General features: G+C 34.8%; 1 protein-coding gene across 3 annotated transcripts; it reads right to left on the bottom strand.

Annotated features, from left to right (window-relative positions):
• Window positions 1-51: 51 nt before the first annotated feature.
• stm (starmaker) lies at window positions 52-27,979 on the bottom strand. Of its 3 annotated transcripts, XM_030146480.1 has the most exons (23): window positions 27,907-27,979; window positions 24,595-24,659; window positions 23,751-23,768; window positions 22,507-22,539; window positions 22,364-22,399; window positions 20,696-20,716; window positions 20,580-20,612; window positions 20,333-20,455; window positions 19,069-19,110; window positions 16,191-16,232; window positions 15,904-15,933; window positions 13,285-13,311; window positions 13,163-13,192; window positions 11,534-11,572; window positions 10,994-11,038; window positions 10,185-10,229; window positions 9,904-9,945; window positions 8,663-8,707; window positions 8,485-8,538; window positions 4,169-4,693; window positions 2,072-2,110; window positions 1,925-1,973; window positions 52-365 (listed from the first exon to the last, which is right to left on the bottom strand). In XM_030146480.1, the coding sequence occupies exons 1-22, from the start codon at window positions 27,915-27,917 to the stop codon at window positions 1,966-1,968; spliced, it is 1,353 nt and encodes a 450-aa protein (XP_030002340.1). In that variant the 5' UTR covers window positions 27,918-27,979; the 3' UTR covers window positions 52-365; window positions 1,925-1,965. The 3 variants fall into 3 exon arrangements, with proteins under 3 accessions (XP_030002340.1, XP_030002342.1, XP_030002341.1); XM_030146482.1 differs by lacking the exon at window positions 8,663-8,707; XM_030146481.1 differs by lacking the exon at window positions 22,507-22,539.

Here is a 27,979-nt window from a genome sequence, read left to right as displayed (position 1 = left end):
AAATTAAAAAAAAACATAAGTCAATATCACAGTAAAACAGAGGCTCAGTCATCAGTTCTGACAGTTCAAACTTTATTAGCACTTTCTTTGTGTACAGACAATCACTGGATTCTTTCATTCCCAATGTGTCATTAATGTAATAAAGTAAACGATGGACTGTATGTACATAAAGGATAAAGTGTGAGCACAGACGCACACAGAGCAAATCTCAGGTCAGCAGTAAAACAGACAGTAAACAGCTTTATTTAAGATCAGTGGGAGGAAAACGAGATGAACACAGGAAGCTCAATGTTGGGATTTACAACACAGTTTAGTTGTAGTTTAGCTTGTTGTTGCCATGGCAACTTTATTCCACCGTGGAGGCTCTGAGGAGAAAGATGAAAATGTCAGTGAAAGTAAAATGTGTCCACCAGGGTTATAACCACAACTACAACTCGTGAATTTACAAAAAAAAAAAACCAACAAAAAACTAAACAGAAATCACAAACCGAACTGAAAGACAAAAATAAACTCCTCAACATTAAAACTATCATGTTTCTACTGAAAAGCCTGTGGTTTCACAGTATAAACCGATCAGCCATAACATTCTGTCCACTGTTAGGAGAAGTGTTAATAATATTGATTTATTACAATGGGACCTTTCATTGTGTTGGATGTATCGGGCAGTAAATGAACCTTAAATGAGTCCATGAAGCTGATGTGTTGGAAGCAGCAAAATGATCAACATAATGAACTGAGTGACTTTGACATGTTCCATATTGTAACGGTGATGACTGGGTCAGAACATCTGTACAACTGTAGGTCTTGTTGGGTGTTCCTGGTCTGCAGTAGTTAGTACCAACTAAAAAGAGACTAAGGAAGGACATCCCAATCTCAGGACCTTTGAGCATCTGTGGGAGGTGTTGGACAAATAAATCTGATCCATGGAGGTCCATCTCTCTACTTCCAGGACTTCATGGATCTGCTGTAATGTCTTGGTCCAGATACCACACACACCTGCAGTGGTCTGGTTGAGCCTAGGCTTGGGGTTAGAGCTGTTTTTGTGGAAAAAAGGGGGAACCTACGCAATATTAGGCAGGTGGTACAGATGCTGGATTGGTTGTGATCCGGTTGTTCTTTAGATACTTTTGGTTGGTACAAACCACTAGGAATGAACAAGATCTGGAGATGATCAGACCCAGTGATCTGGACATCACAATTTCTCCTTTGTCAAAGTTACTCAGATTCCCAGAGATATTTAAAATCAATACCACTTTTCCTGTCATTGGTCATAATGTTTTGGCTGATCAGTGTAGATAGAAAAACATAAATAAACTAGAAGCACTCGGAGAGCGCAGACCTCCGCCAAGGCTGATCAGTGGCCCCCCCCCCGTGGGCCCCCCACCCCCGATCACCACCAAAATTTAATCATTTCTTCCTTATCCCATTTCCAACAAACCCTGAAAATTTCATCCAAATCTGTCCATAACTTTTTGAGTTATGTTGCACACTAACAGACAGACAAACAAACAAACAAAGACAAACAAACCCTGGCAAAAACATAACCTCCTTAGCGGAGGTAATGATTAAAATAAACATGTTTCTAGAGAGTCGTGTGATCAGGGGCCTGTATCATGGAACAAGTTTGACAGTCTGGATACTTTTCCTTTTCCTGACTAGAAGGGAAAAAACCTCAAACATATGCATTCATATGAAGTGGTATCACAACAGTGATTTTGAACTTGCTCTGTCAACTCTGTCACCTGGAACAGGGGATGTTTCCAAGGCAAGTTACCATGGAGATTTTCAGAAGTACATAGTACGTATGACATTGAAAACTGAGGGCTAAGCCAGAAGATTTCTCGCTAACCCCTAAAATCCTGCTTCCTAATATAGACCCCAGATCTGTTCTGCTATCAGCATAGAAACAGCTTTGTGCTGATACCTGGAGGTGGGCCGAGGTTCCACATTTCAAAGGAAGATTATCTAACTCGCTAGAAGAAAAAGAAAACAAAAATGTTAAGGTCAATCAGCTGGAGAGTAATGGTTGAATTTAACGACTGTTGAGCCGATAAACGGATGTGAGCTGTACCTGGTGCGCTGGCAACGGTGGTGTCATCAGAGGCTGTCCCTGTAAAATAAAAAACACACATTGAAGAGGTTTTGGATCTATGTCATGATACTGCTTCATTGAGCTTTTCCTGTTGAGTTAAAAACATGTGTTTAACCCTCTGTTCAATTACTGTGAAGAATCTTCTTGCATTCATTTAAAGAAAATACATTTCTATGTTACCAACTGTTTAAATTTAACACTTTTTTCAACTTTGCATTTTGTTAATTAAGCTACATTTCATGTTCATTTCTAAAGATTAAATTTTCCAAACCACTGTAATCAGTGGAACCACAGCTATTCAGGAACAGTAATTAGTCTTTGAAAAAGGATTTGATTTTATTCCATCTTTAATTAAATCCCTGATGGCAGATGGTGCCATGTGCTACATGTTTGAGACAGGTTTTTATATAGTTGACCCTGTCACTGGTGATAAACATGTATCCATTTTATAACTCTAAATTTGTGGTAAAAATATGACTCTACACCGAATGTAAAAGGACACTGACTGAGGTTCAATCTGCTGTTTACATTATCCCCACCCCACCATTATGACCTCACTACCATGTTACTGATGTCACTCTAGGTGTTTTCAGGGTGACGGAACCGTGCCGGTGCCAGTTCCTGCACCTAATCTTGAACAGGCCGATGTGTTCACACTGAAAATCAGAGCGTTTGGGAAGTGAAAATTTGGTTCCCGACGGGCACCAAGCACTGTAAAACTTGTTTTTTCTAGGCGAACCATGATGACATGAGTGGACGTCACCAGGTTGATCCGGGTCATAAGCAAAAAAATAAACCAAGAAAACGTGTGTGGGGAAAACGGCCAAGAAACTGAGTTGTAATGTTCTGTGTTGTATTAAGTAAACATAACGTGCACACTTGAAAACCCTCGGCCTGACTTATCAGGCACACTACTGCCCCCAGTGGCCTGACTTATCAGTGCATGCCAAAGTTTTTGGACAGACAGATGGACAATCAACTGATGACAATACCCAGTGTGGCTGAGGGTAGAAACCATCCTTTGAGAGTTCTGTGTCAACTTTATTGCTGCTCGTACATTCAGTTGCAGACATGCAGTTTTTGTCCTACAACCTATCCCATCATGCATCAGTCCTACTGCATCTACTGTAAGTGTCGAGGAACAAAACAGTAGCATCTCCCTTTTCTTTTTTTGGTGGTGAAGAAACGCCCTCTATCGATGATGCATCATGGGTTCAAATAGTGGTATGAATGCAGGCCATTCATGGGCGAGCACTTCGGTTTCCAGTGTAACTGGTGCAGGAACCAGCTCCGGCACCAGGCTGGCTAGTCTGAAAACAACTTGTGAAGACGGTCCAAACAAAATTTGGCCCGCTGCTTGAAGCGCTGCCCACGAAATGGACGAATGTTAGAAATAATGCATTTAGTACATGAACCCAGTGATATGATATCCTGTCGAAAACAATATTTGAGACAGACTCAAGCACAGTCTTTACCCACAAGCAGTTAAATGTGCCACCCCAGCCCAATGACCCCCCAGCCCAATGAACAACCACCACCCCCAGTCTAATGGACAGTGCAATACTCACCCTACCTCAGTGCAACAGTCACAACACCTTGTTTTCCTCATCTTACCTTGTATATACATCCTATATGGCCTATATATATCCTTATGTGTTGTACATATTTCTCATCTGTAGAGTTAGCTTTTGTATATTTCAGTAGTTTTAGTAGTACTTTAGTAGCAAATATATATTTAATATTTTATCCTGTAGCTTTTTGCACATGCTTACATTTTTCAGTATTTTATGGACTGTTTTTATACAGTCTTTTTTTGCACCTAGTATTTTTGCTGCAAAACAGAACAGAGCTGCTAAAGTGATTTTTATTGTTCCTGTGACAATAAAGACCTATTCTATTCTTGTCCTGAAGTGACATCTGAAGAAATTGTCGTCATATTTCGTCTTCCAACATCCAGTGAATGGGCCAAATTTCATGCCACTACCATCTCATTTTACAGGAATTTTCAAAAACATTTCTCCATAAATGTTAATTTTATGACATTTCAATTTATGCTTTACCCATGAATGCGTTTACCTTGAGCGTTTGAAGAGTCTGGAGTCTCATCATTATTAGTACTAGCAGGAGAGTCTGAATTACTGGCAGTGCCACCATTATCCTGAGCGTCAGGTGTGCTGTCAGTACTGGTGTCAGTAGTATCTGAACTTGGGACGTCATCTGTCTTGTCTGGGTCAGAGCTGTCATTCCCTGCGTTTCCTTCATTCATGGTGTCATCTGTGTCCTGGGTTGATGCTACAGCATCATTACTGTTGCTCTGGTTGCCATCCCCCTCATCTGTGGTTTCGGTGCCGGTACTGTCATCAGATGTTTGACTGTCGGCGTCCTTCTCTTCCTCTGTGGGCATTTGTTCAGCTTCCTGCTCTGATTCGTCCTCCATGTCCCCTTCGACCTCTTCGACGTCTACCTCCTCTGCGTCCTCTTCGTCCTCTTTGTCCTCTTCGTTCTTGTCTGACGAGTCATCATTAGCATCATCTTCTTCCTCATCTTCATCGCTTCCATTTTCTTCATCACTTTTTGACTCTGAACTGTTGCTGGTAGACTCTGGATTAAAGATTCAACACATTAGTATGAGAAAATATGGTCAGAATTTGCCCCAGAATAGAAAATATAGAAACCTGGATCCTTCCTGGATCCTCCATGTCATCACTTTGCCTCAATCTATTAACATAATTTTATAAATCAAGAAAATCATTTAAATGGATGAATGAATATTCTTTAATGATGATTTCAAAGTGTTGTTATCATAGGGTCATAAAAAATCTTGAATTTAGAAATCTGCATGTAATACCTTAAAAAGTCTTTAAAAGGTATTAAATTTGATTTGGTAGGTCTTAAGTTATGTTGCCTTAAACTACCTTAAATGTGTCTGTTAAATGTCCAAGCTGCAAAGAAAGGAACCTGACAATTTATATTGAAATTAGGAACCAGTTATCGCTAACTCTGCAGCCCCCGGTGAGAAATGACTCGGAACAGTAGGAATCAAGGCGTTTGAGTAAACAAATACATTTTCCTAAATTCTAGGAGTCACGAATTGTTGCCAGTATGGCTGTGAAATGGGCATTAAATTCTGTTCAAAGTAGTCTTAAATGTATCTCATAGAAACCCGTAGGAACCCTGTATCACTTTTGCCTAATCTTTAATTTTATTTTCATCGTTTACATTGTTCTCAACTTCTGCTGATTTTTAAGTCTTTTAATAGATGTTGTTCAGTGAGAAGCTTTACACTAAACCTTTAACCGAAAAGGTTTGGAGTTCAAGCAAACAGATACAGGTGAGTCCTTTAGCTGCTATCATACCTTTTCATGTGTGAATAAGATGTTTTGGCAAATTTGGCTTGTGTTTGGAGTTGGTGGTGCCCCCTATGGAGTAAGTTAAAACAGCTTTATTACCTCCGCCGTTATGTCTTAATCGAGATTTGTTTGTCTGTCTGTCTGTTAGCAAGATCACTCAAAAAGTTATGGAAAAAGTTATGGATGAAATTGTCAGGATATGTTGATACTGCACTGTAAAAAAAATCTGTAATTTAACAGAGTTTTCAGTGTTTATTTTACAGATTTTTCCTGTATTTTTAAGATACAGGAAAATATCAATGAAATGACAAAAACAGACGGATTTTACATGTCAAATGTAAAATAACACGAAAAAAACTGTAACTGAATAACCACAAAATTTCCATTTTTTAAAAGAATTTTTTCTTTTGTCGCAGAAAAATATAGTTAAAATACATTTGCAAATGTATCGTAATTTCACAAATATTTCTTTTCTATTTATGAGATTAAACTGTTAATTTAAAGTTTAATACTGTAAAAAAAAAAAAAAAAAGAAAAAAAAAACGAGAAAATAACTGACAATTAACCATAAAAGAAGTATTTGTTCTGTAAGTTTAACAAGACTTGTTTGTTAATTGACAAATATCTTGTGTAATTACGGGAGGTTTCACACCAAAAATGCTGAATAAATGTATTTTTGTGAATGTAAAACATGTATTAGCACTGATAAACTGTCCAAATACAGTTTTTATCAGTGGATTGTACAACTGAGTCTCATTGAAAAATCGATCGATCGATCATTCATCAGCATTTATCTATTGATCAATCGAAAATGCAATTTTTATTCAATGTTTATTCAAACATAAATGCACTAGTTTTATAAACTTGTTCATAGATATACATACTTTTATAATATTGTTAATATTGTGTCTATTCAAATTTTATGTCTTTAAATCTTATTCTACTTTTAGTTCTATTCTTATTTTACTTTTATAATTTTATATTTGCTCTATTGTTATTTTCTAACATATTGGTTTTATATTCATATTGTTGCACTGACTGCAGTAACACTCCTAATTTAGTTGCACACAGTGACAGTAAAGGCTATTCTGATCCTGATTCTGAATGTGTCACCAGTTCAACATAGAGTTGACACAGAGAGATGAAGAACCATAAACTCTCACATCCACACTTACACGTGATTTATATTAATGTACATGTCTTTGGTCGCTGGTCCATGTAGACATGAGGAGAACATACAATCTCCACATAGAAAGGAAAGAATAGAACCCAGGACCTTCTTGCTGTGAGGCAACAGTGCTAAACACTGTATGAATATGAACAGTGTGTGATGTTTTTTTGTTTTTTTTTATAATATGGTTTGGTCTGTTTATTTGCTGAACCACATCCTATTGAAGCTGAAAACTCAATGGGATGTCAACAAACGGTCTGCAACTTTGGACAAATATGGCCCGCAAATTATCAACCAAAAGTGTATCCTACAAGTCAGAAAAGTATTTTATGTAATAAATTATGTAAATAAACATAAACAAGTGGTTCCAGGCACAACAAACCCTGCCCCTTGCACATATTGTAGGCTATTTGGCATCGATCCAGCTGATGTCATAGTGTCTATGCCTTTGCTGATGTCAGCATATCAGTTGCCACTGTAAATGTGCCAAGTTTGAAGTAAATTAGAACAAAATTTATGTTTTTATAGACATTTGAAATTTCACCCATTATAAGTAAATGGGAGAAGAAAAAAGATTCAAGAAATTCATAATAAATTTGAACTTTCACCTACTTTTCCCAAAATCAAATCAAATTTTATTTATATAGTGCTAAATCATAACAAAAGTTATCTCATGACACTTTACATGTAGAGTTGGTCAGAACCAGACTAAGCCAATTTACGGAAACCCAACAGAATCCTCCAGGAGCAAACACTTGTGACTGGTGACAGTGGTGAGGAAAAACTTCCCTTTAACAGGCAGAGACCTGGAGCAGACCCAGACTCCTGAAAATGTAACCACATCTATTCTGGGTCACTCGAAATCTATAAACCAAATTTTGTATGAATTCAACCAATGGTTTTTGCTGCTAGAAACATGTGAAATTTCACTCATTATAAGTAAATGGGGTAAAAAAAGATTTTGAAAAAATTCATAAAAAATTTTAACTTTGACCTCCTTTCCCCAAAATGTAATCAGATCTATTCTGAGTCACTGGCAATCTATAAACCCAATTTGGTATGAATTCAACCAAGAGTTTTGCTGCTAGAGTGTTAACAATCAAACAAACAAAACAAACAAACCCCATCCCCTTGCCTCCCCTGCGGGGGGAGGGGGTAATCAAATAAATCTCCATCAAAGTGGTAGAAGTCCTTGTCAAATTTGTAGAGGCAACAGAGATGAAAAAAAAAACCCCCCAAAAAAACCTACAACACAGTTTTATTTCCTTAATAACTAATGCAATTAATGGAGCCAACATTCGTATTTTTCTGATTATTTATCATTTTTACTCTGATAATATACTCTCTAAGGCACTGCTTTGGTTTTCTGTCACTTTGGTCTAAATGTTGTTCAACATTTAGTCACTTACATGTACTTATTACCCTGCCCCCCGAAGGGAAGGCAAGGGGTATTGTTTTTGGTTCGATTTGTTTGTTTACACTTTAGCAGTAAAACTATTGGTTTAATTTATACCAAATTGGGTTTATAGATTGCCAGTGACTGAGAGTAGATGGCATTACATTTTGGGAAAAGTCGGTCAAAGTTCAAATTTTTTATGAATTTACATATAATGGCCAAAATTTCACATGTCTATAAAAACATAAATTTGTTTCATTTTACTTCAAACTTGGCGCGTATACAGAGGCAATTGATATACTGACATCAGTACATGCATGGACATGATGACATCAGCTGGATCAATGCCAAAATAACCTACAATACCTGCGAGGGGCGGGGTTTGTTGTGTCTGGCACCACTTGTTTTTAATAATCCCTTCAGTTCAGTGTGAAAAAACATTGCTTGTACTTTTATCTTTTTTTTTTGGACATACCATTTTTAGACTCATCAGAACCATTGTCAGAAGTATCGTCGTCATCCTCATCATCTAAGGGGATAAAAGATGTACAGCGATAGCATATTGTTACATGATGCATTAACAGTCATTTCATTTTCCCTTTAATGATATGTCATCAATATCACAAAACACAGGTAATAAATGTTGTGTTTACCTGAATCAGCGTCCTTACTGTTGTTTGTCTCCTTACTGTCGGTATCTACAGAAACAAAACATCACACTGTCAGCTTCTATCTTCAGGCTGTTCTGGATCGTCATCATTATCATCATCATCATTATTATTATCGTCATCATCATCATCTGAGGGGATAAAAATGTACAGTGATAGCCTATTCTTATCAGCTAAAATTTACTTGGGGGGTCAAATGAGTGGCCATTTTTGTCAAAAAAAAAAAAAAAAGTTGTAAGAAATGCGTAGAACTGTGTTGAAATAATGCTAATACATTTGTGCACAGACTACTGATATTATTTGACAGTGGAAGGTCTATTTTCAGAAATATTGGATTTTCAATAGCACGTGTATGTGAAAACTTTTGCTGGTGGACGGACGTGACATTACCCATGATGCTCTGGTCAGCACCAGTACTTTATTAGTAATAAACTTATAGACTTACTATTGCTAATTCTCCTCTTATTCATAAATGTTAGTATTGTGGATCTAAAACAATAACAGCTGACACAAAAACACTAAATGTGTCAGTGGACGGATGTGACATGGTTGTTGTGGATCCCATCATACTGATGCTCTGCAGCCATGTCACCGTTTACACTAATGATCCCTGTGCAAAAACTAGGATCAGAATTATTTATTGTGTAGTTTATCATCATACTAAAGAGTAAATAACAATATAGAATTGTTATTTCTTTATAAAAATGCTTATTATTAGAAAACTGTTGATTTAAGTGACGTGTGACATTCTTAATGTATGTATTGGAGTGACATAAGCAGGATGGTTCAGCACCATACTCCAGATTGAACCTGTAAAAATAAAACATGTGATATGTAGTATAGAATCTTGCAAGAAAAATTGGGGCATCTTAAAGAATAGAATATTTGTTTTTCAGGAAAATTCAATTAAACTATAACTTGGCCATTTGTGACATGAAAATATAGCATTAATTGTGATGAAATTGGACATTTTTGAGCTGAAAACATAGTTCATATGAGCATCAACATGTTGAACAAAACTGAAATCCTGTAAATTTGCATAACTTGCATTTACCAACAAAAAGTTCCTTTGGGGATTCAGATTGATTTCTTAAGCACAAAGACATAAATAAGACCTCTAAGCAAATTTCAGCCATTATGTGACGCATTAAAAATCATTCCATTTTCACTTTAATTATATAATGTCATTAATATCACAAAACATAGGTAATATTTGTTGTGTTTACCTGAATCAGCGTTATCACTGTTTGTCTCCTTACTGTCGGTATCTACAGAAACAAAACATCACACTGTCAGCTTCCATCTTCAGGCTGTTCAGGATCGTCATTATTATCATTATGATCATTATTATCGTCATCATCATCATTACAATGATAATCATCTGAGGGGATACAAATGTACAGTGATAGTCTGTTCTTCTGTGATGCATTAACAGTCATTTCATTTTCACTTCAATGATATAATGTCATTAATATCACCAAATATAAGTAATATTTGTTGTGTTTACCTGACTCAGCATCATTACTGTTGTTTGTCTCCGTACTGTCTGTATCTACAGAGACAAAACATCACACTGTCAGCTTCTATCTTCAGGCTGTTCAGGATCGTCATCATTATTCTCATGATCATTGTTATTATCACCATCATTATCATCATCAGAGGGGATAAAAATGTACAGTGATGGCCTCTTCTTGTGTGATGCATTAACAGCCATTTCATTTCCACTTTAATGATGATGCTAATGATGTGTCATTAACCCTCCGGTATCCCATCCAGCAAGGCCCTTACTAAGCACCAAGTGTGCCTTTTTCGCACACTTGTGGAAGAATGTAAAAAAATAAAAAAAAATTCATAGTTTGGTTTTAATTCTTTTACACTTTTTTTCTATTTCATCAACTTGAGCTGTAAATAAAAATACCAAATACTCAATAATTGTGCGTAAAATGCACACCTATAAATCAAACTATTAAATATTATATATTGATTTATTTTTCTGCTCTAATTTGATTTTATTTTTGTAAATCAAGGTCAGCCCTAATCATACATATCAAATGGAAGAAATAGTGCGTTTTAGGCACATTTGGGAGACAGATGCTTGTCTTGTAATTTTCTTTTGTTTACAATGTGCAAATTTTACTTGGTGGCCACAATTTTAAAGATCATGCAAAAATGAACAACTTTTGAATTCCAACCTTATTTAAATTGTGAAAAATAATATGAAGCTTTTTAAAACGAAGTGCAAAGTGTGCCTAAAAGGCGCACCCGGATACCGGAGGGTTAATATCACAAAATATAGGTAATATTTGTTGTGTTTACCCGATTCAGCATCATTACTGTCATTTTTCTCCACACTGTCTGAATCTACAGAGACAAAACATCCCACAGTTAGCTTCTATCAGTGATGTCAAACATTAACGCTGTGTACTGAACAGAGGTTTAATACAGGTAAATAATGGTTTGTGCAGTAAGATTATTACTGTTGCATGATTGTGAATGATGTTTAAATCAAACAGCAATATTGTAAACCTCATAGCATAATTGTCCAAGTCAAACTTTTGGCCAAATTGTGATATTTGCATAACTTTATTCTCCTAACATAGCTGCTTCATTTTATGCAGATGTCACAATTTGGCCAAAAATATGACTTAGGCAATTATGCAGTGAGGCTAAGGAAGTGTAAAGGTAAGACACCAGGAGGTACCAGACTGTACCTCTTCAGAATTATTTTGAGCAAATCAGCCCTGATTGAAATTCAAATGCTTCACTTCTGTTTATAATTTCAGATAAATTCAGTCATAAAGGGATCTGGTGCAAGTAGTGTATGTAAAGCTGTCATTAAACCCAGAAAACACAGACCTTCATCAGGCTCAGAGTTATCTGATTCCGTCTCTGATTCTGAAAGACAGAAAGGTGACTGTTAAAAAGGTGGAAATGAACCTGATGGAAATAATTAGAAACCACTTTGATTATTTGTACCAAATGTCCTCCACAGGCCTTCTTACTTTTTTTTTGGTAAATTTATGCCAAATTTAAAGAAATTCTGTCAAGAATTCCCTAAGATAACTCACAATAATGGGGCATAAAACCTGAAAACATGATATTTCTTGTCTGATTATGACTGATTATCAGCGGTGTCAAAAGTATTCACATTCATTCCTCAGGTAGAAGTATAGATACTAGGGTTTAAAAAGACTTCTGTAGAAGTTCAAGTATCAACTCAAGCCTTTTTCTCAAGGTAAAGTGCAACAGTACTGGTTTCAAAACTACTTAAAGTATAAAAGTAAATACAAGGGGAAAAAATGCCATTAAGACAAAAGCTTAGGCTGCATTACAGAGGCCTATAGTGCACTACTCCAACTCCCCAAAAAACATTTTTCTAATGGCCATAAATGACTGTAATGTTACATTAAAATGTTAATGTTGAAATATTTGGGACCTGTCTCATGCCCATTGAAAATGATCACATTTTAGTCCAATGCAAATGTATTAAAGAACCATATATGTGTTCTACTGAGAATTAATATGTGTTTCATGGAGCAGAAGATATGATGAATAGTTGAATTTAAGTATTTAAGTATTGTAATGGTGCAAAAAGTCAGGTGCAATGGATCACATTCAAATCAATAGGGTGTCGGAATGGTATATACTTATACTTCTCATCCAACCACAATCAAATTCACTCTATCCAGATGGCACAATTTATCTGGATAATTTTTTTTTCTTTTGAACAATGAAGAGATGGAATGAAAACAAGCCGAAATTAAATAGAAGTAACAAGGCTATTTTTTAAAATGTATGGAGTAGAAAGTACAGATAATTGCGTGAAAATGTAAGGAGTAGAAGGGAAAAAAAAAAAAATCAGCTGAAAAGTAAGTACTCCAGTAAAGTATATATAACCAAAATTTCTACTTAAGTAAGAAAACAAAGTATTTGTACTTGGTTACTTGACACCTCTGCTGATAATTACAACAACAATAAAATTATTGTTAAATGAATCACAAATCACAGTACATCTGGTTTAATGCTGAATCTTTCCATTTTCTCCGCTCTTCTAATTTTCACCGGTGATGTGATTCTATCCAACAACAAAAGGAATAATATGTAACATCCCTTGAGAAACTATCCTTTTTCTGATTATAATAGACTTGGAAAGATAATCCTATGACTTTGGTGACCATTTTACTCTACTCAGTGTCAGAAAAAAAAAAACCCTCTCAGCTTTTAGTCAACAATTTCTGTAAATTAACAATAATCTAATTGTTGTGTTTGTCACTACGCTGATGACACTTATTTAGAAACCCATATTTTTTTTACACTGACTTCATTTTGAACCATAACAAGCCTGTATTGAACAGGATGACGTCATGTAGAAGGTGTTGAGTGTGTTTAGGACCAGTTAACATGTTCATATTTATATCACTATTGAAAATTCAAGTTCTCTGAGATCTGTTTCAATAACAGAAAAAAGGTGAAAAGACAGGTTACCCTCATCTGCTTCTGCAACATCTGATTCTTCTGTGGAGACGAAAGAACATATTGAACAGTTACGATCTCTTACATAATGGACAAAAAAGGATGAAAATAAATAGAATAATAAACACACCAACCTGCTACTTCAGGGGAATCTCCACCATCTGAAAGACATTTTTTTATCTTTTAAGTTTATCACTTCAGAAAATATGTTTCTCCCTCTCAGATGTAAAAGATTTCTAGTTTCAGAATATTTGCATTTTTATCCTTTTTTTTTTTTAAATTATGCATAGATAATAAAGACTATGAAAACTTGTACCATTAGAATTGGCAGATGCATCGTCTTCATTCCCATATTATATACAGTCATTACCATGTTATAAAGCTTTTAGAATATTATTTGCATGTACAGCATCTAAGACTAATGTAAAAAGAAGTGTACAAACTGATATAAGGAATAATTTTTTTGTACTTTTAAATTCTTACTTGTAGTTTTGTTATATATTGATACATTATATTATACTAGTGCGTTGACCTGTGGGGAGCAGCGGGTCATATTAATACAGATATCTGGGGACTGTTAGTTGTTAAATGCATCGCTCCTGTTTTTAGTTTCATTTCCCATCATGCAGCGTGGTACTGTGCTTCCCAAAAACTGCCATGGGCATAGCAACGTGATTGTAAGGCTATTGTATTCCAAAATGACTAATACCTCCCAAAATATTGGTCCTGTCAACTTGCTGAGATATTTAATGTGGAGATGGGACTATTCCTCAAATGTAGGTACCAAATTGGCCACTTAAAAACATCTCAATTTTTTAGAATTGTGCAGATACACACACGCACACAGACACCCTGAGACCTTCCAGTATTATGATCTAGATTCTGGGGGACACGGTATCGAGTAAATAAATTGATGGGACGCCATACACATATAATACTGTGTGGGACTTGACATATAAAACAACTGTAAAAACTGTAGTCCTCCTACAAAAACGAGCCATACATATCATTAATAAGGCCGGTTACTATGAACATACTAATGAATTGTTTATTTATTTATTTTTATTTTTTATTGATTTATTTCGAATATGGATGTGATACAAGCTTCCTGATTACTACTATCTGACTTCTTTGCACAACATAATACATACATGGATTACATTTTTATTGTTTTTACTTTAGTTTATTATATTAGTTATATTGTATTTTTAATTCTTTTTTTGTGTATTATTCATTTCGGGGGAGGTATTCATATAAGCCTTCTTTTTGGCTTCTAACCTCTCCTGCACAATTTTGTTACTTGTTTGAATGTTATTTTTTCTATTGCTGTTTTATTTTGTGCAAATAAATTAACAATTAACAATACAGAAATGAAAAGTTAAGGAAGCGTAAAATAATGATACACGCAAAAAGAAAAAAAAAAAAAGTCATATTCGAAAAGGAGTGAGAAGAAGCATAGCTTATTAGCTCTCACCCCTTTGTCTAAACCAACACTATGTACATATATACATACCTACATATACACCCATATATGTACACATCTATCCATCCATACACATACATATATACACACACACATATATGTATACATACATACATACATACATATACACATCCACATATATCATACACACATACACCTACATATACATACATACACATATATGCATATACGCACATATACATACCTATGCACATACACTTACATATACATGTACAAATTCATATATACATTGTTACATACATACACATATACATTACCAGAGGCTTCTCTGCCTCCAAGCCCTATGCCATATCAATAAGTAAAGGAAAATAGTCAGTAATGATAGTTATCAATTATAACTGCTAAACAAAATATTTTTGTACATTTTCTTAAACTGGTTAATATCTGGACTTTGCTTGAGTTCCTCACTTAGATTGTTCCATAGCTTAACACCAAAAATTGATAAAAGCTTTTTAAGGCTGTTGTCCTGTTTTTGATTTTGAAGTTATGTTCTCCTCTTAACTGATAACCTCCCTCCCGATGAAAACCCATATTAAGAAATTTAATGATTTGGTTTATTATAAAATAATGCAAATAATGCATAAAGCAAAAAAGTAAATTTGTTGTACAGAAAGCTAGAAAAGAGACTAAAAGAAGACGTATATCTGTTGTTGGAATTTAACTATGGAATGAGGCCAGCATGGATTTAAGAGTGCGTAGCTCATTTTTGGTTTTTAAACAAATGATACATGAGGCAATTTTTGAAGGATACAATTGTTAAGATTTAATAAGTAAATAATTTATTTTCGACTCTACATTAAATTACCGTTAATTTGGTTGGTTAAGTTTTCTATTTTTCTGGTTTAGTTTCACTTTTTTATGTTTTTGCTTGTTTGTTTAGTTGTATGCATTGTTTTTTTTTTCTTTTTCTTATATTGAATGCTGGGTAACTGAATTTGTTATGTAGGACAGGCATTAATGGAAGCATTCTGCTTCCGCCTGGACCTTTTCAGTCACTAACCTGTTGGTAATGTTTGTAGTGTTGACACTGGTTGTATTATGTGATGACTGAATAAAGAATTTCATCATCGTCGTCATCATAAATATTAATTGAATAACTGATCTGATCATTTAATCAATGACGTTCTCTGTGATCTCAACGAGGTCCTGTTCAACATTTATTTTTTTACTGCTTCATTACCATGTGAACTCATATTGTTGATAGTTTGTGCTTTTGTTTTCATTTTATCAGACATATTTATTAGGTTACCTTCAGAGTCTTCTGCAGCATCACTGTCATCTGTGGAGACAAACATGTGCAGTGGTTGCATATTGTATGGGATAATCTATTGTACTCATGGGTCACTGAGGGAAGGTCATATACTGATAATTATTGTTTTCTTTATCTGAAAGTCCAGAGTGGTTGTCTCTGGTGTGTAGTCCACAGTGTCAGGCATTGATAGTCACATTTAATGTGATGTTTACAGTAACAATATTACCGTGTATTCCTGTCATTGATATCAGGTATCAAGTGTAGGTAATATTTATTGTGTTTACCATCAGTTGTCTCAGATTCAGCGGTGTCCTGCTCGTTTTGTTCTACAAAGACAAAATATTAGACAGTCAGATTCTATCAGTGAGTTGGAACAAACATTTATAGTCACAACTGATATGCAAGGATAACAGATTAAAAAAACATATTAAGTGTGTGAATACTACGGTGGTATGTTAGGGCCAATATAACTTGAAAAAACTTGAGATTTATTAAATGAAATTCATATATTCAAAGCAACAACAAAAATAGGAAGTTGGGTGAGGTAAATTGGATAGTTCGATTCTAGGCTTCATGTTCAGTTTGGTTAGTTTTAGGCACCAAAACTACTTCAGAAAGGACACTTAGATCATATTTATCAAAATGCAGAATACATATCCATATGGTAGAGAGACAGCCTGTGTAAACATGACACAGATGGTCTACTGGATCATAAACCCCCCCCGAACCTGAACTCCTGAAGGCAGCACACCAGCAGATTCTGCCACAAATGTCACAAGAGAAAGAATGGAACTGTTTGGCAACAAATAAACCAAATATGACGTTATCTGACCAGCAGCCCAACTCAAATAGATGGACATAGGATGAGATATTACAATACAAACTACATCAACATGATTCAAAAGACCAGAAGTTTCATTGATTCATTAGTTCAGACTGGAGCACAGAGGGCCCTCATGAAAATATGGAAGGAACTTCATGAAAGGATTATGCTAAATCCAGGTCTCCATTGCAAAACAGATTTCAGATCCTACTGAGACTTCCTGGTTAAATAAAGGTAAGTAAATAAATAAATAAATCAATCACATTTTTAGTGACGGTAGGGATGCCTGAAAACGTCTTACACTTTGCACATGCATTAAAAGTTGTAGAGTATCGAGAATTAAACATTTTTTGGCTCGTGGACAGAAAACAGTCCTGCATCCACCTAGACTTCTGAAATTTGCCCGACATAGGTATCAGTTGCAAAAAACAAAAACCTCAACAGGAAATCCACTATTTTGTCTTGAATATGGAATTTTTGGCCTAAGTTCACTGAACCTAAGCAACTGTAGAGTTGAAGAATGTCATCTTAAGATTTTTGTGACAAAAAGTGGTGACTTTAATCCCAGGGTCTCAAACTCATTTTTTTTTCAGGGGCCACATTCAGCCCAATTTAATCTGAAGTGGGCCGGACCAGTAAAATGATAGCATAATAACCTATAAATAATGACAACTCCAAATTTTTGTCTTTGTTTTAGTGCAAAAAACCCCCATTAAATTATGAACATACTTACTTTTATAAACTATCCACATAAAAAAGATATGAATAACCTGAAAAAGCTGAAATTTCTTAAGAAAAATAAATGCAATTTTAACAATACTATGCCTCAACTTATCATTTCTACATGTGCATTATGGATCGGCTCTACAAAGACGCTAAACACTTGGTAACAGGCAGAAAATAGTTAAAATTGCGCTTAATTTTCTTTAGACATTTCAGGTAGTTCACATTTGTTCAGGTTATTCACATTTTATTGTTAGAAGATGGTTTGTAAATGTAAATATTTTCTGCAATAAAACCAAGACAAAAATTTGAAGTTATCATTATTTATAGGCAGTGTAATATTTTTTTCACATCTACCAAGAAGAACATACAGAGTCATTATTTTTTGTAAGTTATTATGCTATTATTTTACTTTAGATCAAATTGATCTGTATGTGGAAGCTGAACTAAAATGAGTTCCACAGCCTTGACTGTAGAATTTTTGCACTTTGCAAATTCATCCCATGGGCTGCATTGGAACCTTTGGCGGGCCGCATTTGGACGCATGTTTGAGACCCCTGCTTTAACCTTTTTTGTGGCAGGGTTGTGACTCTCAGTGTGTTGCTGGCAGTGGAACTCAGGATCACCCACAGTCTGACACACGTGTCAGGTACAGATGCATGGAAACCATCTCCTGGAGCCAAACTTTGATTTTAACAGGAAGTCCACCATTTTCTCTGAATATATATGATTTTTACCATTTTCACAGTGTCCTGTTGATTTTTACTGTTGAATTACTTTCTGCTACAACTGAAACGTGGCTGACTGTCTATGTACTTGCATTAAAACCCCTCCTGGAACACCCACTACCACCGGCCCAATCATTGCTGCTTGTTGCTTTAATATGTAAAACTCAATAATAATTTGACCTTTTGATATGTAACGGATTTCTGTTGACTGAAATAGCTGCAGGGTGATTCTAATCAAGCAGCAGACTTAGAGCTAGCAGCCAAAATCAGAGCGCCGTACATCTATGGAAACAAACAATACAATTCTTCAACAGAAAAGAAACCCAGATGACTAATGAAGTTTGTATAATCTCAAATAAACCAACACTACACAATAAAAAAAGAACTGTTCATTTACAACACCTGCACATGTTGTTTAACAAACAGGATGAGCACCCACCTTCACATGATGGATAATATATTGATAAACTTTTATTGCAAAAGAAAATAATCGGTCTCTAATAATGTTTTTCATGATTGATTAACTGAGGTTCACTTTAGTGATTTTAGCTATTGCCTCATTCAACTTTCTGCCCCAAAACTGAGTAGCTTTGGTGTCTTAACCAAACCAAACTGACTTAATACTGACACATAAACAGAATTTGTACAGGATTCAAGGTTTTTTTTCCACGCAATTTCTTTTTTGTCAATTTGATATAGCTTAAACTCTGGAGATTTTCTGTGGGTTTTTTTTTCTTGCAAATGTAGACTCTATACTGAAAATATTACTATCTTATGTTATAAATATCTTCTCTTTATTTGTGAAACCAGTTTAACCTAAATGGCCCCTGATAGTAGTAATAGTACTGGATGTCATTCTGTACAAAGATATTAACTGTGATATGAAACCTTCGTCATCCAAATTTTCCTCTTCTCCATTGTCCTGGTAGTCTGAGGGAAATGAAACAGACAAGTTACAACAGGTTACCTTGACTGTTTTCTGCAGATTCTGAATAATAATATCTTATTGATTATGTATCATAAATGTACTAATACTATTCAGTCGCTGCATGCACACAGTAGTGATTCCTTCTAAAACAGTGGTTCTCAAACTTTTTACAGTGGACTACCCCTGAAATATATATACTCCCAACTCTCGCTTCAGCAATTTTGATTGAAAAAATGAGGCAAAATTTGTTCCTTTGCCAAAGGTATCTGTTTTTATTTTCAAAACTTTGTAAACAAACATATATTTGACTTTAATATATTAAAAATAGCAAATCTTTATAAGCTAATATTGTGCAAAATATAAACTGAAAAGTGCCCTTTTTCATTGCTAGGAAAAATAAATGAATTGGTCATGAATGAATAAAATGAACCTTTCATCAACAAAAACTAATTAAATACTCAAATAAACTTATCTCGAATAATATTAAATAGAAATGTTCTTAAAATGTTATCAAAGCTTAAATGAGATGACAGACAATAATAATATTAATAATATAAAAAATAAAAATATTGAAATGAAATAAGGTCAGGAGTGTCAATTTTATTACATGAATGCATTTATTGTGTTTTATATTTCAGCATTAATTCTCATTATTTATCATATATTCAGTACATGATGACTTATTTTATGTCTTTTTCCCAAAACAGCTCAAGTACCCCTTGGGCTTCATCCAAGTACCCCTGGGGGTACATGTACTCCACTTTGGGAACCCCTGTTTTAAAACCACCTTGATATCCTTAGATCACTGTATGTCTTTGTTAGAAAAGATGATGTGCCATATAAACATTGATTTCTTAAACTCCTCAGACCCAGCTATGGGTTTTCTATCCACATTTGTGGACAAGAGTTTCACAACTTTATACAAAATAACAAAAAGAAAGAAAGAAAACTGTCCACCACAAAGGACATTCCATAAAAATTTTAAAAACTGCATCTGAAAAAACTGTTGCATCATGATGTTTCCAATATAGGCACTTATTTAATAAAAAACAAAAAAAGCTTATACGTTGCTGACATTTCCTGGGTCTTATAGGAGGTTAAAGATGATCATATATCTGCTAAACCTACAGTTGATAACTGTTCTTTTATTTCAACATGATGACTGAATTCATTAAGCTGCACTCTAAAGAATGGTAAGGGAAATAAATTATTTGTTGCATTTACCAGAGGTTACATCGTCAGCGGCCTCAGGGTCGTCAGGGTCCTCAGTTCCCTCAGCTCCCTCAGTTTCCTCAGTTCCTTCAGTTTCGTCAGTTCCATCAGTTCCATCAGTTTCAACTGCACCATCTGAAATAACAGAGAAAAGTCATCGGACGTCATCGTCTACCAGCGAGTTTCAACATCAGAACACAACATCCCTGTATCAGTCAAATATTATGCAACATTCAGCGTCTTATTGAGAGACACTCACCTGAACCATTTTGATCTGATGAGTCTGTGGGAGCTGAAACAGAAGAACAGGTGAGGCGGTTAAACAGGTATGTGAACGCACAGGTAAACAGACAGACAAGTGAACAGAGGTGTTACCGTCAGTTCGTTCTCCAGAATCTGTAGAGAGAAGAAAATATAGAATAGTTAGAACATTTATTGTTCTGAATGTCACGGCAATATTCAGCCATTCTTTTTTGGGTTCAGACTTGTTTTACATCTGTATTAAACAAAAACTAGTGCATATGTTTTTTATATTAGAGCTGCAACCGGTTAATCGACTCAAAGTGATCCACAAAAATAATTCAACCACAATTCTCCTGAATCAGAGCTTTGTTTCCTTCATTTCTCTGCTGTTAAACATTGGTTCCACTGTTGTGTTTCACATGGACGCTTATTGTGACGCACAAAGAAGCTTCAATTCAGGAAAACTGCAATAGAATATCTCCCTTCAATCAATTCGAGTTGATTAATCGAATCAGGATTTTTAGCATTGGCTTCAAGCACCTAGTCGATTAATCGGTTGTAGCTCCATTTTATAGATTTAGGTATTGAAGTGTGGAGAAAAAGACGATTTAAAACCTGACTATAATTGAATAAACTGAATGAAACTTGAATACACTGAGTTAGAATAGTTATGTCTTCACTGACTTACACAGTAGTGATACATGTTTTCCATCCTTAGAAATGATGTTACACATTGAAAACACAAGATGGCACCAGTGTCTTGATGACATCAAGTTTCATTCATTACTATTAAGTTTCGTCACATATACTGTAATTTCCACAAATAATGGCCTGAACCTTTATTTACCTCAATGGAAGAAGGTACAAGGCCTTAATTTGATGTAGGTTTGTACTAGGAGCAGGCCTTCATTTATAATTTCTGCTGTTTAGTAATTAGAAACGGTCAAAATTAACATGAAAATGACAAGAGTACAGACAATACTTCCTTTCTCATTTCCAAATCAAAGCCCTCTAGTACAGGCATGGAAAAATTAGACCACCCTTGTTTTCTTCAATTTCTTATTCATTTTAATGCCTGGTCCAACTAAAGGTACATTTGTTTGGACAAATATAATGATAACAAAAATGGCTCATAGTAGTTTAATTTCAGAGCTGATATCTAGTCATTTTCTATGGTTTTCTTGATAATAACCAAAATCACTTCAGTTCTTACATTGATATCTATGGCACTGTACTGACAAAAACAGTGCTTTTTGACATTCCATGTTTTCTTTTCTGTTTTAGTCACATGATACACACAGGAGTTAGTACTGGATTGCATAACCATTATTTTTGATGGTCTAATAATTTTTTCCATGACTATTTTGATAGAAATCACTTAGAGCATAACAACTTTTATTGTGCAGATTTATTATGTATGGTTTTGCAAATTATAATTTTTCTGAAAAGAAAGACACACACCTGTAGTGACTGAAATTGGATAGTAACCCTTCAGGTAAATGATTGAAGGCAAAAAGAACAACCACAAATAGTTTCATCTCACTTGTTACATCAGCCTTAACCTCAGCTATTATTAGAAACCTGCTTGTAACTGACAACTGGTTTCTATTGTATATTATTTAATTAAGTATAAATAAATGGACTTGGGAAATATACCTCAAAAGAAATAAATATTTCTTTTTTCTTGAATTACAGATGTACATTTTACTACTAGAAAAAGACAGTTCAAAGAGTTCAGTGAAAGCTTAATATGATCCGTTCTATACTTCAGTCTGATTGTGTTTGATGGGTGTGTGTTACCTGGTTGTGCTGTTGTCGGTTCAGCTGTTGCTGGTGCTACAACAAAACAAGATACAAGTAAACCACGCTGACAAACCTCAGCTGTGTGTTCATGAATGGTCATGTCTCAGTGTGTGGCTTGAAGTGCTTGGGTTTAAGTGTACCGTTGAAGTGTTTTAGCAGGTCGTCAGTTCTGTCTACAACAGAATAAAAATAGCAAACACTCAAATTAAGAACACTGTGGTTTGAGGAGCTGAACGTGTTGATTAGATCTGTTCCAAACAACTTCTGCTTCTGAAATCAGTGCCGTTCAGGACGCCATTATCTTTGGTACCATCCAGTGAACCAGGTTATTTTTCCACAAGATATTAACCAAACGTGTCGTTGACGGAGGGTGACGCAAATGCAAACATGTCAGAACATTCAGTCCAACCTTCAACTTTCTCTATAATCCTTAAGGTTTGTTTGTTACTTATTCTTTCATCTGTTTTTTCTTGTGCCGTTTCCTGTCTTTTCAATTAAGTAAATCTCCAAACAATATTTATGTCACATTCTGCCATTTCTACTGGGTTCTCTTCCTCTACATTATTATCATTGTCGTCATCGTCGTTTGCCAATCTAGAGGGGATGACAGGACCACAATGGTTCACGATTCAGGTCAAGAGAAACCCTACTATTGTTTGGGTCCAGCTAAACCAGTTTTCCAGGCTCTGAACCCTCTGACTGGAACAGCACTGGTTCTGCATTGGCGGAAAATGACTATGGTTGTGTCTCAAAGTCAGTGAAGGACCCTTGATGAACATCATGCTTTGCCATCTAATTTTGCCAGAGAACTTTATTTATGGTTTATTTGATAGAGGGACTGATGTCTGTGTGTGTATGTATATTTACTTATAGTGTAGTGTGTGCAGCAGGGCTTTTACAAAATCAAAAAAGAAAAATATGGAGTTTGGACTGAATACAGTGAGAAAGAGACATAACAAAATATTCTAATATTGTTTCAGCATCCATCATCCTATATACTTCCCTTTTATTAATGCCATTGCTAATGTATTTATTATTATTTTTTCTAAGTACTATATCACTGCCAGTGAAAATATATCATATTTGTCTCCATCCAGATTCAGTTCGTGGGTACATTTCTGTATCAACATGTGTAACTGATGTAATAAACTGGAAGTGGGACATTTTTGTGCCCTCTAAACTGTTAATTAATGAATGCATTGATAAGTAGGAAGGACTATGAGGGAATCTTGACCCCGAGAAACAGATTTTTACTGTACATGAAGGGGGACAGGAGGAGTTCATCAGTGTCAGTGTGGAGGATGTAATGAGCTGTGCAGCCTGTAGGGGGCACCACTAGTGCTTCAATCTGACACTGGTTCAAACACGATGAGCTGATATTTACCGTCATCTGAAGGCTTGTCTGTAAAAGACACAAAAGACATAAAATTAATTTAGGTAACAGTCATTCATATATATTCACATACATATTTGTTATTCATTCATTCTGATCTAATGTAATACACAAGTTGGGTAGTTTGGGTTCCTTTATTCTTTCTGTAAAATATCCTTAACATTTATAATTTATGTTCAATACAAATCTGATCTCACACCATCTGTTCATTTATCAATCATGTAGCTGTATAAACTTTTCTTTCATACTACTTTGCTTTTAATGAACTGATATACATGTACAATTTGCAAAACTCACTACAGTTTTAGCATTTCATTATCCAGGGTGAATTCAAATCTGTTCTGTCAAATGGTCTAACAGAAATGTGTAACTGCTATTCTTAAACTGGTTTTTAGCTATTTTATGTTGTCTTAATTGTACGCAAGTTTTACTTTGTTTGTTCAATTATATTGTACTGATGTGATTCTTGGTCAAGTCTCCCTCGAAAAAGATTTTATCTCACAGGACTTCCTGGTTAAATAAATGTTAAATTAATAAGTTAAGGGATTTAATATCATCATAAATATGTAATGGTTATAAACAATGATATACGTTATGAATATACCAATAGTATGAGTGAATTATTTTGAATAAGTTTGTAACAATTAATTGATTTGCAGTGATCAATAATGATACTTGAAATGATGAACAGATGAAAATAAAATAATCAATTAGTGATTTCTTGATATGGTTTGAAAATATGATTAAGGACTTTACTAAGTTCACATTGAACATTATGTTACATTAAATATTGTTAATACTGTTTCATAGATTTAAAATGTATTTTAGAGCTTACCAGCAACAGGAGCTGCCAAAGAAATGGCAAGGAGAACAGAGAGCAGTAAAACACCTGTAAAACACCTGCAAGACAAAAAAATACACCTGTGAAACACCTGCAAGACAAAAAAATACACCTGTGAAACACCTGCAAGACAAAAAAATACACCTGTGAAACACCTGCAAGACAAAAATTACACCTAAAAAACAATTGCAAGATAAAAAAAACAAAAACAAAAAAAAAAACAACTGTAAGACACCAGCAAGATAAAAAGTATGCTTGTTAAAAACCTGCTAGACAAAAATTACACCAAAAAACAAACAAAAAAAACAAACAAAAAAAAAAACACCTGAAAGATAAAAATATACCTGTAAAAAACCTGCAAGACAAAAAAAAAACAAAACAAAACAAAAAACCAAACAAACAAACAAAAAAAAAAACACTTGGAAAAAACACCTGAAAGCTAAAATAAATAAATAAATAAAAAATTACACCTGTAAAACACCTGCAAGACCAAAAAAAAAAAAAAAAAAACCCAAAAAACAGCTGTAAAACATCAGCAAGACAAACAACAAAAGAAAAATACTGTATACACAGAAAAATACATGAACTTATATCACCTGTGGAGACAAAAACAACTTATATACTATATTTATAAGACCAAACATCTGTTTGTATGAGAAGCACAGGTAAATCTCTGATGCAAAATGAAGCATTATTTGCATCTTCTTTGCTTCCTTCAGGATGATCATGCACATTTAGACCATGTGAGGAACCAAGTATTTTTTGACTCCGACTCATTTGCACGTCTTGAATTAAGTGTCAAGTGAAAACACAGCTACAAGAGAAAATTATCAGCTTCAATCCATTTTTTTCTCAATAGAAGGAAGTAGCTAAAAACATTCCATTAAAGCTGGAAGCCGGAAAGGACCCATTATGGTGGCCTTTAACGTTCGACAGATTCTTTTGTAGAAGATGTCAACAAAGAGAACTCTGTGTGGTTCGACCAGACATTCAGATGTTTCACATATTTAAGTCAGGATAAAAAGTAAAAAAGTCTGTCTGACTCCTATTGACTTGAAATTTGATACATCTACAACTTCACATATTTGGACAACAAAGTCCACTCACAGCTGAAGTATTTACTTGTATATATATATATTTTTTTACTTTTGTATTTAATTGTATTCTGTGTCTCAATTTGCTGTGACCAGAAATAAGCAAAAAAGACATTAAAAGGTTCAAGGTTCATTTATTATCATTCATACATCCTGACCCATGAATGCACTAAAGTTGTTGAAAAAAAAAAATCTCATAATTTAATAAAATAACTTAATACCTGACATTTTGATTTAACCAATAGAAAAAAAAACAAAAAACAAACAAACAAAAAAACCTCAAGCCAGCATGTTATGTAAATGCTTCTCAAGAAACATGAGCCCAGTTGGCCACATGAGGGTGCTGTAATTAAGAACAAAAACAACAATATTTGAAATGTGTGAAGCTCCCTACATTTGTCTCATTATGTCCCACAGTAAAACCCATATAGTCAACATTATTATTATTTTTATTATTATTATTATTATTATTATTATTATTATTATTATTATTATTATTACTTTTTTTTTAATTTTGAAGTGGAAAAAAAAAAAAAAAGAGCAAATAGAAAACCATCCCTAAAAATATCAGCCAACATTCATGTCAGTTGGACAAAACAGCTGATTTCATGCTAAGCTCCACCCACTGTGATGTTTGATTGATGGCGGCCATGTTTTCAGTCTAACTCATTTACAGTAGACGTTTGCATTTCAGCTCTGAAAACGTTTAAAGCACTGAATCAGTAGGTGTCACTTTAGAGAATACCAAGCTGGATGTGCATCAAATATAAAGTCAATCAGACTTTCATTAAGGGGAGGGCGACCTTTAAAATACTGTTTTGAGCTTTAACAACAGTGCCGCCATGTGGCCCATTGGGCTCATGTTTCCTGGAGAAACATTTACGCATCATTTCCAGCTCGCAACAAATTTGACTGCAGTGTAAGGCAATAACAACAAACAATAATAAATCCACAACAGGCAATCAGTGAGAAAAGAAATGAGTTTTTTGTTGAAGATGAGGACCAGTGCACCAAGTCAGCAGGACCCGAGGGGGCGACTGGACTTTTATTAAATGTCTGTGACAAATTCTATGGAATGAAGTCAGAATGCTTCAAGTTTACCAAAGCATTTACAAATAACCACCTGAAGTGACCGACCAAGAATCATGACAAGTGAACAAACAATCGGTGAGTTTTGGTCAATTTCATGATCAACTTCACCCACTGTGCAGATGCTCGGGTTGATGGCAGCCATGTTTTTAAACCAATCTGATCCATTTACAGTAGAATTATGCATTTCAGCCTTGACTCATGTCATGTTATGCATTTAATGCAAATAAATCTAAATTCCAAAACAGCACATGTCAAGTCAGTGTTTTTCACTTGCAAATTAAAATATGCAAATTAACAAATGACCCATTATGGCATCTTTTTTATGTCCAAAAGGCTTTTTGTAGAGCATATTAGCTGAATGTGTGAGGATTATAACTAGTAAAGTGAATGTAAACTAGGAAACACTTTACCTCAACTAAAAATCATTAGTGAAGGATGTAAAGTTTAAAAGTGGAGAAAAAATGTAAAATGTGGAAAGTCAAATCTTTAACTTTTGAGTTTTTTCAGTAAAAAAAAAAAAATACTGAGGTGAATAAAAAGGTAAAACTTAGAACTGAAACAAAAAAATAAGGTGAAGAAACTAAAGTGAAGTCTATGAAATGAAAAGACTGAAGTGCAAAAGTGAAGAATGTGAGGGGACAGGACTGGGTAAAAGCCGTGTTCACAGTGTAAAGGGTTAAATTTCTTTCCTCCAGAGAAAAAGACAAAGCGCCTCTTCTTTTCTGATGTATAGAGAGAAAAGAGGACTGAGAGCCGAGCTGCTCAGACAGAAAAGCTTTAGGTTCATCTGGAGTCGAATGTCCAACAGCAGAATCCTCTAAACAAATCAGCCAAACAAACGGACTCTGCTTTAAATGTCGGCTTCAGGCCCTGACCCAGGTCTAAGCATCAGCAGGAAACCAGACAAACAGGTGCAGAAGGAGCTCAGACCCAGCTGAACCAGGAAAACACCTGATTACACTTTCACACTTAAGGAAGCAGAAAGTCACAGAAAGTTCTTGTAGAAGTTTAGGATAATTCACATTTACATAACACAACGTAGCAGGAGTTTTGGGGTCATTTTTATGTAAAGTAAATATTCATCAAACAGATTTAGATAAAAAGAAGAGAAAAGTCTCACCTTTGCAGCATCTTGTTAGAGGTCGACAAAACAAAAGGTGAACGAAGGGAATGAAACTTCAGATATTCTGAAC

Source organism: Sphaeramia orbicularis, chromosome 11, assembly GCF_902148855.1.
Source record: "Sphaeramia orbicularis chromosome 11, fSphaOr1.1, whole genome shotgun sequence".
In the NCBI taxonomy this organism is placed as follows: Eukaryota; Metazoa; Chordata; class Actinopteri; order Kurtiformes; family Apogonidae; genus Sphaeramia; species Sphaeramia orbicularis.
Note: the sequence above shows the minus strand (reverse complement) of the source record. Positions and strands in the feature narration are given on the sequence as shown.

Excerpts from the sequence above, each read along its gene's own strand:
- stm (XM_030146480.1), bottom strand. Across the intron at positions 11,573-13,162 it reads TGTTGCAGAAGCAGATGAGG|AATCAGAGACGGAATCAGAT; the intron begins GTAACCTGTCTT and ends TCTGTCTTTCAG. Across the intron at positions 11,039-11,533 it reads TAACTCTGAGCCTGATGAAG|ATTCAGACAGTGTGGAGAAA; the intron begins GTCTGTGTTTTC and ends TTGTCTCTGTAG.